Here is an 18,527-nt window from a genome sequence, read left to right on the forward strand (position 1 = left end):
GACAGAACCTATTGTGTTTTGTAAGAAAGGATATGAAGTTTCCTCCGAACCTTTTAGGGGTAAGCCAGTTTTTTACTCACCGCTTATTACTTAACTACGGTACGGAGTAGTACAATCAATAGAGGTAAAGATTCAGGGATATATCCGCAGTTTAGAATTTCCTACTGAATCAAAATTATATAGCTCAGGACCGCCAATCAATCATAAACTGTTCCAGCGTCACCTGTCTTATTTTAATCAGTTTGCTGCAGTTCTGATAATGAAAAGTGCGCTGATCACACGCACCAAGATGCTTCGAGGAAGAAAAAAATACCAGTAACTTGTCGTATGCCAAGAATAGGTTTACACATACCTGCTAAAAACGCCTACAAAAAAGACAAGAAAAACTGGTTTAAAGCCAACCAATCTGGGATTTCATGTGTTTTCTCTCCACTGCTGTATTAAGCTGTGAAGTGCTCTTCCCGGGTATTTTACCCTTGAGTGGTTTGGTGGTGACTGAAGTGAATTCAACCGAAAAATGAAACCTTAAAGAAAAATGGCCTACTTTACGCCGATGAACAAGTAATTGTCTAGTAAATAGATTTCTTCTTTTTTTTCTTAGAAAATCTCCGATATCTGAACGAAGCTGGATGTAAGCAGCTGATCAGTTGACTTCTCTCTAAAAAACATTAGTTTGTTTAAGTGAGGTCTTGGTGACCTACACAGTATAATCACTGAGCAAGTGGTTACCCAGATGTACCACACACTCTTGTCTGGGATAAATCTGCCATTTGTGATTTGCTTTTCTGAAATCAAACACATAAAACTGACTCAAGGATTTTGCAGAAATACGATAAATAAAGAATATTATGCTAAATACTGAACATCTTACTTTCCTTTACTTGTGATTTATATCAGCTTTCGGAGACTTTCTAGACCAACTGCATTCTATACACGGTTAGTGCGAACAACAAGGCTTCAACGACTGCCCTGTTTGAAGGTGTAGAAGTTGGTTTACTTTGGATTCGATTTCATATCACGGCGGTATCGCGTTGTAGCAGATTGGCATCATTGGTGAACATATCTGTAGCGCTGTCAACTATAACTACACTGACAGTACTTATTACATACATATGCATATGAAGTCCGACATAGCCATATGTACGCAAGCAGCGGACCGATCAGTGCTGGACCAAGACATATACATATTGAACGTCACCAAAGGAACTGTCATGACTGCAGATATTAAAATCCAAATATGGCATGCCCCGAGAAGCATGCGGATCTCCAGCATGTGGCACATGAATTCATAATAGACACAGAATGTCGACACTGGTTTACGGTTTCAAGCTCAAAGCCGGAAGGAGACAATGATGATGGCTGGTTGACTTTATTAAGTGGAACTCAGAATCACCTCAAAATTGTATACCTTTAAAAACCCTTGTCATTATGTATCCGCGTCTGGCTGTATGTAATTTATTCCACTGAACAACAGCGTATTTTTGCGGTACATCGAAAATATCTGAGGATTGGTCAATATTACACTGTCATATTCAATAATTCAATAATAGCTATACCCTAAAAGAAAAAAGATCTGATATCTAGATCATGTTTTCAAGTATTCAAGAATTTTATGTTTTGGAGTATATATTCTGCAACACATAGCACTTGTAACGGGGCGATTCACAACTTTTAACTTTGCACCTGGAGACATTCACCAATCGCTTAATCCCGTGCTCAACTCAATTTGGTTGTTTTAATGTCTTCATTTCCGTATTGTGCTATTTCGCCAAGGTTCATTATCCCCAATAATCACTGTTATTTTTCACCACGCTCTGTTTCTTATCACTGAAGGATAATGGTCAATAAAGTGGGATCAAGGCGAATAGAGCCAACAATGTTCAGGAGCTTCCCGTTTCTGAAGCGTTTGTTCAGAGAAACAAACCGCCTTTGTCCAAATGGACCTGTCATGTTGTCAATGACAACGGTATAGTGCATTTGTTGATTTGTTTTTGATTCCGGGATTAGATTTGCTTACACCTCTTACAAAAATTCTATTCCGCCATTTCAGTATTATCGCTGCAATAAACATGTTTTAAATATTTCTCCCCAGCAGCACGTCTATCATTTCAGCATCTCATAATTTGAGTTATTTAGATAGAATAGGATATATACACATTAATTTTATAGAATTTATGGTTAAAGAATGTTTACCTACCTGCACATCCTCAAAGTTAGTGAAGAGCGAGCCCTGTGAAGGCACAGCTGTGGCCGAACGCCGAGTCTCCGTCATCTTGCAATCTGGACTCCTAGAAGGAGATGAATGGATGACACAAGAATTAAGTAACTGAGACATCCTGGAAACATCCGGTCATTTAAACATTTCCCGAGTTAACAACCTTTAACAGATCACCCTAAACACAAGAGTTCCCAACGCGGCGAACCTCGGTGCGTCCTAATTGATCCCTTGATTTCGATTTCTTGACTGGAATCGTCAGAGTACTAAAGTCCTCGTACCAAAGCCGGCTGTCTGATCTAGCCACAAGTTGGTGAGTTTCGCAGGCGTTATACATCCGCATCTGAGCGCAGCCTTGTTGGTACTGACAGAGAACCCGGCTTTGTCAAAACAACGGCCCAACCACGCATGAACGGCACAAGGAAGCGACAGCCTTTTAAGAGCTAGAGATGACAGACCGTAGCTGAATGGTCTCAGTGATACATACCTTAAAAATGAAGTTGAAGTTTGGAAAAAGAGAGCGGCCGATGGGTCAATTTTTTATATAGATATGGACAGGAAAGATTGACTTTGGTGATTTATGGTAATCGAGGATCAAGAGAGGAGAAATAGGACCTAAGCCTCAGGACGATGCATGGCGTTCTGAAACACCTTATTAAACCCTTGTACGATAAACCCCAAGAGCGACAAATAACAAAGCCGTCCGTCGGAACATACACCTCAACAGCTTTCCATGGTTAGAACCTTTCCAAACCTTGGTTGATGTTTGCTTAGATTCTTGGTTATACTTCAACAAGGCTGCCACAATTTGTCAGCGCTAGCCATTATGCCAAGACTCGAAACGATTTCTTTCCATAACTGTCATTTAAGAGCTAAATACTTCGATCGACGTTCCAGGAAGCTAACGTCCCTGTTGATACTGGGAAAAGAATTCGAATAGGGAATAAGGAAAAGAATTCGAATAGGAGTTGTGTTTACCTTCCGAAATTGCAATCCTTCACTACGGTTCGAGCAAGTTGAAGTCAACAATACAAGCACTATTAAAGCGGTTGTGAAGCCACGTCTTTAATGCACTTTCTTGGACCATTCATCTTTCGGCCAAGCATGAAATTGATTGTACGATGGCCATAAGACGGAAGTTGTTCTATAGCGGCTACCTGTAGCTTTGTTCTAGCCTCAGAGACACGGGGTTGTGTTAATTAAGAGTCGCCCTTTCCTCATTACATTCAGTCGTATTGATTTCAATGACGTGTGCTCTATGGAAATGATACATTGCACTGAAATGTTCGGCCACCGTGCACTCCAGCTTATTACTTCCGGCCAGACGACATATAATGATGAATGTGTTTTTAATCAATTATACTTTAAGTAAGACTGTCAACACATACTTATTCGGACTAACATTAAGCATGTTCAAATGAACAGCAATTGTCCCTTTCGACCTGTAATCTGGAATTCTGCTCCATAGAGCAATTGCTGATTAATTACACCGCCCAAACTGAACTGATGCATGGAAGGGAAGGTAGGGAGGAGAACTCTTGTAGACAAATACCCGTGCATGTGACATGCACTACATTTAACATGAACATTTGAAGCACATGTAATATGCACAAGTCAAGTACATGCTACAATTCAAGTACATGTAACATGCAGAAATCAAATACATATGACATGCACAAGTCAGATACATTTCAAGGCAAATACATGTAACATGAACTGCATGTGGAATGCACAAGTCAAGTACAAGTCAATTAACATGTATAAGTTAACTACATGCACATTTCAAGTGCATGTAACATGCACAAGTAAAGAACAGCATGTTAAAGTCAAATAAGTACATGTAACATGCACGTCAAGTACATGAAGGCTTGAAATTTGTTTGGAAAAACAAGTAATATGATAATTGAACAAGCGTGGAATGACTTTGGAATAGTTACAAGTCAAATAGACCGTCAGGAAGTTAGACATAAGTAGCATCATTCAATAAAGCCCCGGTGATGTAGACCACCCTCTGTCCGTCACATTCTTATCGTATCATTTCAAGGCAAATTCAATGCGTTTTTCGCAAGTAAAGTCATTTCACCGAAGTGGCGATGTTGGGGACAAAAAAGTACATCTCAGCGTGGGGAAGTAATGACCTGGACATTTCTTCAATAAATATATCGGGCGCAATGAACACCAACGGAATGCCAATTTCTGACACCGAGGAAATGGTAGATCACGTGAGCTGCGTTTTTAGCGGTGATTGGCGGTATACTGGCAGAGCTGTTCATAGCAGACGATGTGATATATCACATACAATGTGATGTCCGGATCAGAAACTGCATGGCAGTAATCAAAGAATCAATACACTGCAGCAAGAAGTTATTACATTATTCAGTCTTTCATAGGATGGCTTATTGATAAACTTCACAAATAATTTTCACAAATAAGTTGTTTTCGCCAAGGTTTAAATATGTGTAGAGATTTGCAAGACGCTGCACAATAAGGCCTATAGATGGCAAGCAAACACTTCTTGAACGAAGCAAAAATATCACGGAGAAATCCCATGCGTCATAGCAATATAATAGATTGATCATCAAAATATGTACGCGTGATAAGTGGCAACAATTTGACCAAACCATGTATGGGAGATGTTGTGTGTGTTTTAGGATTTTTTTGACGAATATCCTATTTCCACGATTTGATTAAACAGCTATCAACGCAAGCAAAATAAGAAACGATGTTCTTTTATCTGTCGAACACTTACATGTACAAATGAAAAACTAGTATTGTGACGAGCCTGTGTTATTTTTTTGTGAAGCTTTTTGTATCTACTTTTTATCTTTGTGATCGTCACTGTTGATCTTTCACCAATATGTCTTATTTTACAGATGTATTTGTGAGAGATTGCTCCAATGGCCAAGAAGTTACCTAATTATTGTGGTATGTTATTATATGTATTTTTGATCGTTTTTTTCCACCATTTAGAAGCGTAATGGCAAACTAATCTTATTGAAATGACATATATATATTTGAAACATCAAGATATCGCATAGATCATATAGGCGTATTGCCTTACTCTCTTCGGTAAATACTTATCTTTTAAACTTATCGTTTAACTAGTTCTGTTTCTCGATTGTTTTTGGTTTCTAGACTAATCGATTGGTTGATTACACATCAGGGTAAAGAATCAAGTGTGCTAAAAAGTCGAAAATGTGTTCAACAATCAAAATTTGATCCTTCTGGTAAATAATCGCTTGTTGAATATTCTTCAAGACAAGAACACATGCAAATATTTTACTCCGTTTAGTTTATCAAGTTAGGCATCCTTGAAATGAAGTTCTTTTGGTATGATTTTCCTAGAAGTATGTGTAAACGGACTTATTTTATTTGAACTATCATGTGCATCAGTTGTGTATATAAAACAATAACCAGTAACCCAGACTAATTTGGTTCAGAGCAGAGCAATGATCGAGCTACAGTTGGCGGCGAATGAATATGCAATCTTTCAGGGTTATGAAAGTCTGCGAGTTGGGTTGGAAAGCGATTCCTGGAAGGAAACTTAGAAAAGGGCAAAGAAAAGCCAAGCCTTGCTTGCCAACTTCGATCATGACTGCCTACTGTCAACAAGCTCTTGAAGCGAGTATTTTACAATGGGGCACTTGTCGGACAATAGCGATCGATAGAAAAGACGTGTGTTCGAACCAGCTGATACCAGGCTGCAATCGCCCCTTTATCCCACTCTTCTAGGGAATCATGTTTCCCAGTTTATATCAAAGATCACCTCAAAGATGCTGAGTCAACATGGCTTAAGTACGGAGTCGCGTCAAGAGGCCTAGAGTCCCTCTCCCCGTATCACAAACTTAGGGATGCCCAACAGGGGGTAAGTCAAACACTACGGCAAGCTACCAAGTACCAGCTCGTCCACGTTTTCGAATAATTACCCCAGATATCAAGACAATTTTGTAACTTGTGTGGGATCGTTTCTACATGCACCGTCTCAAACAGAAATGAAAGGCACTCCACCTTGGTCCTGTTCCCAACCAAATCAGAATGATTTGACCATTCCGCTGGACAGTGTTTGTAGGCAATACATTGAAGGTCAGTCACTTGAAATAATAATGATTTCTGCATATAATATTAGCGGGTAGGTGTTAAATGAACACTCTGAGTGTTTCAGGCGGTTAACTAGTAGGGAATAAAGTTAAACTGCTTCCGATGGAAAAGAGTGTCTGCCCACATACCGACGTGACAGTATTCACTGGGAATCTCCAAAAATATAAAATTTATACATGGCTTTTTCTGTAAGGACAAATGTTACGGGAAGTAGTCAAAGGTAACACAGGCATACTGATGGTATTTAAATGAATACATTGTGTTGAGTATCAGGTATATATTACCTTCGGAGTATCAGGTATATATTTCAGTTAAGTGGAAACCTTGTCGTTCCACAAAGCTAAAAATGAATGGTATTCCCTTAGGTGCCATAAAAACAAAAACAAAAAATTATTATCGACAGCACTGATATAAACGTAGGCTCCGACAACTGTATTCCCGTTATCACAAAAATCACACAATCTTCCTTGTTTCAAACGCTACTACATTCAACCATTTTGGAGATACATAACAAGGTTACAGTTAAGTGCATCTTCATCACCTCCATTATTGTGATCATCATCTGTAGTATGGTAATCATGACTTCCAGTTCCATGATCATCACCTCCAGAATGATGATCATCACCTTCATTATGGTGATCGTCACCACCAGTATGGTGATGATCACCTCCAGTATTACGATCATCACCTCCAGTATGGTGATCGTCACCTCCAGTATTACGATCATCACCTCCAGCATGGTGATCGTCATAACCAGTATTACGATCATCATCCAGTATGATGACCATCACCACCACTATTACGATCATCACTTCTTGTATGGTGATCGTCACCTCCAGTATTACGATCATCACTTCCACTATGGTGATCATCACCTCCAGTATGGTGATCATCACCTTATACTTATTAAATTTTGCACAATTTGAACACTGGAGAAATGTTGATTTGACAAGAAATTGTAAGCTAGGCAGAACACCAGACATGCCCTGAAGAGGGATTCTTGGAACACAGCCAGTCGTAAATGAGCAAGATACTTTCCATCTTTATCCACACGGTCATGTCTGAGGTCGGTCTGGCAATTACGTCGCGATCTCACAGCAACGTCCTTCAACCAAGTCACCAAAATAGACCCACTGTATCTAACCAAGTGATATCGAAACACCGGCTCTCGTCTGTCAAATTATCAGTGAGTTAGTCAGAAATAACTGCGTGAGAAACTTTGCTAAGAGTCAATAGTGTAACATTGTAACGAGAAGGCCAAAAAGTCAGTAATTTAAAAGGGAGAAAATTTTGCAGAGAAACATGTAGCCATCAGTATTAAGTCCAGAGCTTGACAGTGATGTTTAAAGGTCATTGTGACAGAACAGCAATGACTTGAGAAAAACCACAAATGTTGGATTAAAGTTTGCTTACATGTGTTAACTAGCGCAACATCCGACTCCTTGCTGACGATTCGACAGAAATGTGGACTAAAGTTCAGCCAATCATTTTCTTTGTAAACTATTTTGATAGACGAGAAGACATATTAACTCAGCTAAGTTGATTTACATATTGTCAACGGCCGATAAAGTTGGGACCCTAGTGGTTTACTGATATGCGCAACATGTGCTCAGACACAGTGATTACGTGTATAGGCCTGGTTGATGTATATACAAGCAATGTCATCTAAAGGACAGCAATTCTTCCAGAAATGTCACGGAAAAGTGATTTTGCAATCTGTAGACTATACTTAACTGTCAGTATTTTAAAGGCATATCGGTCTCGGTAGATATATTTTTCATCTGATTGCGCTGTCTGGCATTTCCAATGAAACTGCCCATAGCTCTCCACACGGCAGCGGTCACAGTTGGGTCCCACGGCTACTTCAGAACAGTGCTTTACATCGATCCGTTTGGAGATAGAGTAAGTAAGACTTTACACTTGACCTATAACAGTGTCCGTTCCCCACTTCCAGCAACAAAACAAATCGACAGGCATCAATCACAGTGGCACTTGCTCTTTTGGTGGTATATTTTTTTATTCTATCATAGATGTTATACAGAGTACTTATCTGAGATTGACGCTCGGCATACTCCCTGTGTTTAAACTTAATGAAGTAGAAGTGGCGTTGTTGCGCTGTGAGCACTAACAGGGCTGGGTAATGAGAAGATATTGATTTCAAGATTGCAGAAATCTCTCTGAGACTCAGTCTTAAACTTCCAAAACTGTTTACTGTTTACCTCAGCCAACCTAGAAGATTTATTTACAGCAGGAAATCACCTAAACAAATTAGTGCCTGCACACGATTCACCCATAATGCCTTGCGCACCAAAAGTTGTTGCGATTTGTGGACATATTGATTGGATATAGGTTTGGGTTGGCTTTTCAAAATATATTAATGTCAATGATTAAACATTTACCTTATCCATCATACTTTGACGAATTACAACAATCAATACAGTGTCAACCCTACTGATTTTTTTTCTCGCCATTTACTAAACAAAGAATTATCAACTCACCTGCAGTACAACCCAACTGCAGTATCACAATGAACGCTTATTGAATTCATTCGTTCACACAGCACATTAACATTAACAGTTTGTCAGGAAAGGTTAAGATGTTCTTATAAACATTTGCACAATCATCTTCACAGATATTAATATTTCCAACATGCCGTATAAAACAACATTGCCTATTATGTTCTTTTAACTTGGGTATGTGTTCTTACGTGGTGGTAATGGACCATATTTACGAAACAATTTTGCTGTGTGTTGAGTATTAGCAGATAGATTCTTTGCCATTTTCTGCTCCTGTTTATCTGCTTTTTCGGGGTCAATCCATCACAATTTAGTTCATTCCTCAGCATCATCCGTCAAAAACATCCGAGCACAGACGGAAATGAGGGCAAATCGAGTCTGGTAAATGTGGTATCGGTTTTCTGGCCTTCACCATGAGTGATTCGCCCAGGCGTACCCATGTATGCAGACTGGCAATTCACACTTGGACTAACAGCAGACAAATACGGGGGTGTTTGCTGAGAAATATGGTACTATAACAGACACGTTACTTCTTGTGTCTGTCTGTACACGAAAATGTTTTCCACGGTGGGCCGGTGTTTCCCAGCAAAACCATCGATATTTACCCAGGTTACTTTGAAGCATACTTGTCACGCACGGATGAGATTTATTTATTTATTTATTTATTTATTTATTTATTTATTTTGATTGATGTGTTACGCCGTACTCAAGAAAATTTCACTTATACGACGGCGGTCAGCATTATGGTGAGAGGAAACCGGACATAACCAGGGGGAAACCAATGACCAGCCGCAGGTTGCTACACACGGATGAGACGTTGTATATTCCATTGTCAGTGTAGGCACAGAATTATTTGGCAGTTGATACACTCTCAAATTGGAGGCATCTAAGAATTAATGTAGTATTTAACTCTAGATTCCATTGCGTTGATTCTGGCACTATGATCTATTCCTTGACTGCGTAAAGTTGGCAAATGAAAACATCTTGCACTATACTAAGTGATCATTTCATATGTCCCCGTTTCATAACAATTTATACATATTTTAAGTTCATTCGAACTGCTATGACTACTCCCCACACAGCGGATCCTTTACCCCTGTGACATTTTAGTGAACATCAATTACGACGAAATTGACTGTATGTAGATAATCTTTCACACGTACACTACATAAACAGTACACACTTACCTGCTTATAGACTTAGGCTCTCTACCGGATTCCTTACAGAATGACTAACTCTGAATAAACTTGATACCCAATATGTGTTGAAATAACACCTGCTAACGTGGATATCGAGAAAATTGCGCTACCTTTGAACAAGCTCTCTGGCGATACAAGACCTTCTGCTCGAGTTAAATGAAATAACATGTTGTATTTAGGGAATTAAATAGTGCCGTGTGCTAAAACCTAGACGCAATGCCCAAACTCTACCCCAAACATGACGGCTGCTGCACAGTATTATGCTGGACAAATATTGCCATCTAATTATGTTCAAGCAGTCCGTTTGTAATTGACAGGGATACTCAGGGCTCGTTCAATCTCTATTCGTCTTATCAGCATTCAGAAGTAAGATGGATGTCCCACAGAGTGACTTTGTGCATTTGATCAATTAAATTGACGCCTGACACCTTAGTCCTGGGAGGATCTCACCTCTGACAGATTTATTAGTTCCTACATCAGAGCTCTATATCTACAGTTCATCGGAAAGGCAAATATAATAGAGATCTAAGAGAACGCATGCATTAGGGACTTAATTTTGATTTTATTAACGCACATTTTGTAGGTTTTATTAAATCTATCAAACTGTTATTTATTCGGGACTTAGACTTAAATGTTGAAAACTTCTAAGGAAATCATACCCTAATCAGAGAAAAGTGTTTTAGAATTTGTTTACAAAATAGAAATCTAAACATAAACACATGGTAATATTCAGTCGATGTGATACAGAGATAAGGAATTTTTTATTATTGTTTTATTACAGTGACAACAAACTATAGTCTTGCGTGCAGTCTACACAAAGGATGTGTCTTAATATCCTAGTTTAATCTAAACGGCTTGTGTTAAATTTCTACAAATACATTTTTCTACGAACAAAATAATTTCGTCATGTAATCAGAAAAAAATGATGCACCACCTCAATCACAACATATGGAGGCTACCAATTCTTCTAAAGTGCTAGTAATTTCATTTCATTTGTTGACAAAAACAAAAACATATTTAAAGGAATTCACTCAGCAAATAGGAAATAAAATCTTTCAAGAGAAAAGTTGCAGATTATTGGCCTTTAGTGCTGGTCTCTGAAGAATAGAATGACGTGTGAGATATCTCCTAAACACCGCCAATATGCCACCCAATCCAGAACATCCGTGAAAACAACAGGTTGGGATATCAAGTGGGTTTGTATAGATTAGATACATATTGATCTGTGTAGGTTTTGGCAGAACAGCAAATTAGTTTGCGTATTCCGTGTTAGGTTTTCACTGGTCCACTACAGAAATTATCTGTTATTAATTGGACGTAAAGATAATTACTGTAATGGCTTAACTGGTATGGTGAAGTACTCGCTATACATTACACTGTCTTATTATATTTGAGAAGGATCAACCATGTCGCAGTGACGGCAGTTCGCATAATCCTAAAAAAAACACTAACAACCAAGATGATTATACTGTAAGGAAATTCATTGTTGGGTTTCCTGCCCACAACAGCCTGTTCTTTACTCGAAGCTTTACCAATGATCAATCAGCTAAAGATTCGGAGCGCCTATGTCAAATTACACACAGAGCCGTAACAAATAACGCTTACATTCCCAGAAAAGTAGGCCATATTTCCTATGAAAACTGGATACGGGTAAGCGGCTGTCAGATTTATCTCCGGTGCCGTTTACGAGTGCTCATTCTACCATTGATATTGCCAATTAAAGTTTATTGAGATGGTAAAGATCAGTTGACGTGCTTCCATGACAACCGGGCCTCTATGGACACACGATTGCGGTTTTGCCAGGGTTGTTACTACACTGACCATTTCAAATTGTAATATCGTACTGACTAGCGTCAGGCTTTCTACGCATAGAGAACATTACTTAACTGACTCACACGAACTTCGTGCTTCTATCTACTGTATTTATGCTTTTTCAGTGACTTCGAACTTGTAGTGTAGAAGTTGTTAGTTCATATATACCGCACTGTCTTTTCTCTTCTGAACAATACCGAATACCCGGGGCTTAATATCGGAAAAACCTTAGTATTTATTACAAGACGGATTGGAGGTTTGGTATGTATTGTCCCAACCAATCGTCGATGCAAAGTCCAGCCGAGAAGTCTCCTACAAAAGGCTTGAGCTGGGCCCTAATTCAGGCAAAAACTGAGCGATGGACGACGTCAAATGGAGAAGTGTTGATAGGCGAGTTGAAATCGTGTTTCCTCACATCGGGCTATCAACCAGTCAACCAATGGATTAATCCAGCAGGTCAGAACTAACGCAACATTGATATGCTGCTATCGACGCCTGCTGGGACCACATATCACTTTTTCTATACTGTACCGCTGTCAGCACGTGAGGGCAATATGCAGTAAGATTCATACAGAAATTCCACAACCATAACAGGTGCTCAAATAGACAATGTACTGCATTTTTCTCTAAATATTGTCTTAGAAAAGGACAAGTCTATATTAATGTCACGTTTCTGAATATGTAAATCTGTGGGTTTCATAGTCCGCTTGATTTTCACTGAGCAATTCCATTATATACAGAAAAAAGGCATTCTTTCATTGATGTGTTGACCTCTGCACGTCCTACTTATATTCACACAATATTCAGTGATTTAGCTTTCGTTATTTTTATTTACAGTGTATTTTAAACTGCGTACTATCATTTTAGGTAAATCAAATTAACAAAGATTTACTTTTTTATGGAAAACAATAATATTAGGTTATTCATTCATTTGATTGATTGGTGTTTTACGTCGTACTCAAGAATATTTGGGAGGAAACCGGGCAGAGCCCGCGGGATATCCAAGACTTCCGCAGGTTGCGGCCAAACCTTCTCACGTACGACCGGAGAGGAAGCCAGCATGAACCGGACTTGAAACTCGTAGCTACCGCATTGGTGGTGGTGGTGGTGGTGGTGGGGGGGGGGGGGCTTCAGGGTCATTGCGCCCTATTATTTTAGGTAAAGCAAATTAAAAAAAAGCAATGCGTTTTTTCTGAAGACTATAGTTTTATGTAAAGCAAATAAGCAAAGCTTGGCGTTTTCACTGAAGACAATTATATTGAACGTCAATCTTCGGAGACGGTGTTCTGTGATTTACCCAATGGCTCACCATTCCCAACGATGGGGTTTTGACACCAACCTAGAGTATAGAGAACTCAGTTTAGATAAATAGGTAGAAGGAAAACCGGTGTTTTGTGTGTCATTTGAGTGGGTGTCTGAAGCGGGAACGCAAATTAGTACAGAGATGGGCTTTTATGTGTTACTTGTGTGTGTGTCGCGAGTGTCTCCTTTGTACCGTTCCCATGTAAATGTTTTAAGTGTGATGGCAACACATTCGCCATTTAACTAGAAAACTGTCGTCGCTGCTCTAGTTTTACTCTCCATGCTGTAGTTTTTATATTACAAACGAAACACCTGAACATATTGTGAGTTATTTACGTGCATGTTTTTAAAGGACACACACTATATACTGTGTTTTATCTACCAATGTGTCTTAAACGGGAACACCACCTCGTATTGACTGTGAGTGTTATAAAACTAAATACTTCACCACAGAGACGGCGTTTCGTGCATTGTTCTGTTAAGACTGTCGTTAAAACGAAAATATCATTCACTACGTACATGTTCATTTTTTCGGTTGTTTGGTGTTTTGGTTTTCATCTTAAAGATGTCACAAACTAGGTCTAAGACATTAATTACTGATAAATGTTCTGGGAAATGAAATTACCATGTTCGCCCATAACAATATTACATTCGCTGGTTTAGGCATTACATATATTAGGTTCCAATGGGAAGAGAAACAGGGCTAGTGGAGCGTAGGGGAAGGCGGATGAGTTTGGCATTTTCTCGAAAAGCTTACAGATGGCTGAAGACGTAAGCGGGTTGTCTTTATGGATAAGCGATCCGGAGTGGCTATAAAGAGACGGCCAGTAGAGTTTTACTCCACGAGTAGACGGTGATAAACGTAGCACAGGACGGCTATATATCGGACAGTCGAAATCTTCACTTCAGAGAATCTCTGCTAATTGACCGCCTTTCTCCAAAGGAGTGCTGTTCACGGCTGCCTTAATTGTGCTTTCCGGAGTATTGTCCCTTTTACTAGGAGCTACTTCTGAGCACTCTTTAGTCAGGGAGGGCGGGACACCATTCTCCAGGAAAGCGTGCCCGGGCTCTCATACCGATCCATCGATCAACTCACACAGAGCCAGCGTGTGGTATTGAGGAGGGACATAAAGAAGCCCAGCCAATGGTTTAATCGTTAAGCAGGAACATATAGCGGTAAATCACTAAGTAATGACTGCATCTAGTGAGTACAACAACGTGTAAATGTAAGTCCTCGTAAGTGGCTTATGCCTTCAGTCTATATCACTGCGACAAAAGGGTAGCTATTCATCTTCACCTCCAAATGAAATCGCACGCGAACTGTGTAGTCCGGTTTTATCACTTTCTCATTCTCTTGGACGTCCTAAGCCCAGGAATGAAAACTTTGGTAGGTCAAATCGAATATCTTAATTTAAGTCTTGATGGTAGTGATATTTGTTTTACCCTTACATTTTCAGCCTGAATCGGTCCATGTGCCCCTACATTCTGTCAGCAGTCAGGAAGATATCGGTATTTGTCTGCCTGTCTTAGATCAGGCGCTATAGCTATTATCTAGTTCAAATACTTGACAATAGCCACCATGGACAGGTCTTTTCAGCAGATGTCTGTAGACCCCAGTCGGTGCCAAACCCAGTCATGTAATTGGCCCCTGCTGGCCCAATAGACTTTCTTGTCATGGGTCGATATCAAGAGGAGCCCTAGAGACAGATACATGAAATGACGTAACACGCACTTCAGTAAGAGCACTTCACTTTTCTTTCTCTCTAAAAGGTACAGACCGGGTTGCCTGCTTAGAACAGAGAATATTAGTTCTGTATTGTACATTTTGGGTTCACATACCATATTCTTTTATCTCGCTAAAATGGTATTCAAACAACATTGGCTTTTAAATCAACAGAATTTGAATCAACAGGATGTTGCCACAACTCTTAAACTTTGAACATGTATTTGGGAGTATACGGGTGTATAAAGAAGTGAGCCATATCACTGTTAATACTGTGATTTGTCCATGAATCCAGGAAAGTCGTCAGTTACCACAATACGCCAGTATGCAATGTTTCCAGTCTTTGCCAAACACTTGTTGTAATTCGTGACAGACTGATTCTATGTTACGTATCCTGTCAGTGACATTAGGATTGGACTGGTGAAGCGGGGAAGATAATCCAGATCGTGAGTGGGATGAAAGTTGAAGGGGCAGCAATAGTTCTCTGACCACAATTAGGACAGTAAAACTAGGACAAGTCTGAGTCCGTAAGGTCTCTTAACCACCTTCTTTCTTGGCGCTGATCATAGAACAGACTGTCTGGTCAAACAACCACTCTCCTAACATACATCCCTCATTCCATCACGCGCGGTGCCAAGCAGGTGGAAATGAATTTCCCTTATCAAGTATCGAATGCCCATTATTTTACCAATAGAATCGATATATTCCTGATAATGGGCCGTCTCTCAAGGCTTTGTTTCCAGTCCTCCGTGGCTAGTCGTTTAAGACATGATGCCATTGCCAGAAGATACACATATCAACCACGTTCAAGTAAGCCAGCTATCATCCAAGGCCGAAAATTAGAAGCGTAGATTGGTAGTAGGTGTCTTCGACTCAAAATCCGGATCAGAGTACAATCGTGCCAGTGTTACTGATACAGGGATAGCGGAGGCCTCGTCAGACGACCCATCCGAAATCTTCCAATTTCCCTGCTGATGTTGTGATCTGAGATTACGCAGAATTCAAGACTACCATTGAATCCTGGACACAAACAGTCCGGCAAATTGAGCTAAATAGACCTTTAACAAGATGGACGAGTCACGTAGGTTTCTTGACTTAATTAATAGCTTATTTCTAGGGATGATGATTACTGATCACTAATTAATGAGAAGCTATAGCTATATTACTGTGACAGTGGTATCTAAAGATAAAGCTTCGAATCTAGTCCACGTATGAAATAAAAATAGCCACCATAGGCTTAAGTACAGAATGATTTTCTGGGAAGAGCCCAAGGCTGTACTTTATTAAGAACTGATTGTTTGATATCTGAAGACACTCGTATCCACAATAAGGTCAGATAGGCCAGACATAAAAGAATAACGTCCCATCGTTATAGGTAGCCAAGCAGAGTTGCTCCGCAATAATATAGAATAATCTAGAAGCTAATGCTATTGGCACGATGTACTGAAGGCTGTACTTCATTGTTTCATAAGAACGGGAGGGGTTGTATCCCTGCGTTTATACCGTTGATTCCGTTAGGGAGACCAACACTGGCTAAGAAATGACAGTACTGCAATAGACAGGTGTGTAAAGCAGGCGATACAAGAGTTATGTCAATATTGACATAGGTCCCAAGGTGAGTCAGTAATTGCAACTCTAGCCAACCTCTCGACCAAACGTTAAGAAGTATTACGGACAGAATAGCCTGTCCTCTTCCGTGTTGTTAACGCAATTGATGTCGTGAAAGGTTTCTTCAGTAAAGTTATATTTTAAGACACTATTCTTATGGGGAAAAATAAAATCTTATTGTTTGTTAATCGATTGACACTTAGATGATGTTGGTAGCTGTGGGTAGGAGATGGGTAAATGGTGTCGTCAGATCTATAGTGTGCACAAACTAGAAGAAGACTGATATTAGGTTACTTAGGAAAAAAACTGACGGAAATCATTTTTATTCTGGCAACTTACGTTTGATAATACAATTCGATTGTGATTTAAGCAACGCCTTGCAATAATTGTTCATGATATCTATCTTGGATCACACTGCAAGAAAGTGTTTGTTTGTACTGCAGTTCACAGAAAAAAGTTCGTGAGCTAGAGCCAAACAAAAGAAAGTCAATTTGGGCCTACTCTGTTTGCGAAATGTTACTGCCAGGCCAGTGACAGAGATCCGGAGAGAGAGTAAAATCAATATTCTACACATTGTACCCACCATAAAGCAAAACTGTTAACCGCGTGGAATAAACATGGTTAAACACCTTAAAACCAGTTTATTCCTTGGTCGGCAATATTATATATAAAAAGGGATAGGTAGAATTTCCGATACCTCAGCTTCGTGCCTCCCATTCTGAGAACAGTAACTTATCTGAAACCGTTCACAGTGTCTAGAGACAATTACCTGTGATACATGACTGGACTTAATTTATGGTATAACATGCAAAGGCAATAGGAATGAAATAGTCACCGTTTAATTTGCCGTTATCATTCAAAATTAAGTCAACTTATTTTTAACAACTTGGCGTTACATGAACTGGCCCTAAGTGTTTCTTGAACTACAGCTGGCCTCAAAACAAAGCATGCACTGTACAACGTCTTTCTCATATATGCATTTTAGTGTTTACTATTTTGTCAAATCTTTACCTGATGTCAAAACGTTTTTAAAATCTGTTGTAACTGAACATGAAAGTCTTGCAAGAGCGCGAATTCACAGATGACTTAATAATTCCACATGCACATAAATATTTCAGAAATTGTTAACAACTCTCATGTTGATCAAGAAGAAATCTTATGAGTATAAAATCATAGAAAAACAGCAGTCGCAATGTTTCAGAAGAAGTTGAATAGGGTTTTTTGTAGCGTGTTGTAGGATGTAATCATCTACATAACTGGGTTTGATCACGTAATTGACTGAATTAATATATGTTGTAATAGTAATACAAATAGAGGAGCTTCATTTTACAGGTAAGTGCCTGTTTTTTATTTGTTAAGAGGCTTTTTACTTGTTCATTGAAAAAATTATACTAGACATGATACAAAATGTACTATATATAAAAATGTCGGTCAGATCATATTGTTGGTCAGCAATCATTTCAATAAATTGAAGTGTCTATCGCACTGACATTGGCTCATGTGTTGTGCATGCTAAAGGAGGCCTGTCAAAGAGCGATCTGGGGTATATGTATGAAGTACTAATGCACTCCTCCCGCCTCCCTCTCCTCTGATTAAGAACCCACTGTGAGGCCAGCATCCAAGCATCCGCGCCAGTATCCGTACAACGGTTTTCTTTCCAGCAGCCGTCTGGTCGGCAGCCATGTCAGAAATAGTCCCTTGTGGACCCCATCCAAACGTAAAGCGTGTGATATTCAGTTTAAACGATTAGGTTGAATCGTTCAGTCTAATTCTTTGTTCAGCTAAGAATTACAGTTTCAAAGCATCTCTATTCTTGCTACATTACCGTTGTCGGGCTGAGGAGTTGGGTTTCTTAGACAAGTGGTTTACCGAGAGGACGTGTAGCTGTTTGAATCACCGCCTTTTTCGCAACACTGTAGCGAAGTGACACAATAAAGGCTGCGGGTCATTTTCATGTGGTAAAAATTACATGCTCAACGCTCGGTGTGTGACCAGTACTTGGTTTAATTGAAAAATAATTGAATTTAAAATAAATTTTACGTTTTCTCTAACCG

The 18,527-nt window shown here is 39.5% G+C and overlaps 1 protein-coding gene across 1 annotated transcript in view; it reads right to left on the minus strand.

The window, feature by feature from the left end:
* The window catches only part of LOC135472939 (short transient receptor potential channel 7-like), a 46,862-nt gene extending 44,590 nt beyond the window's left edge, over nucleotides 1-2,272 (minus strand). The window contains exon 1 of the mRNA XM_064752717.1: nucleotides 2,198-2,272. Coding sequence (XP_064608787.1) covers nucleotides 2,198-2,272 — 75 coding nt within the window. The remainder of the gene's footprint in view (nucleotides 1-2,197) is intronic.
* Between the last annotated feature and the right edge of the window lie 16,255 nt (nucleotides 2,273-18,527).

This window comes from Liolophura sinensis, chromosome 1, assembly GCF_032854445.1.
Source record: "Liolophura sinensis isolate JHLJ2023 chromosome 1, CUHK_Ljap_v2, whole genome shotgun sequence".
Taxonomy (NCBI): Eukaryota; Metazoa; Mollusca; class Polyplacophora; order Chitonida; family Chitonidae; genus Liolophura; species Liolophura sinensis.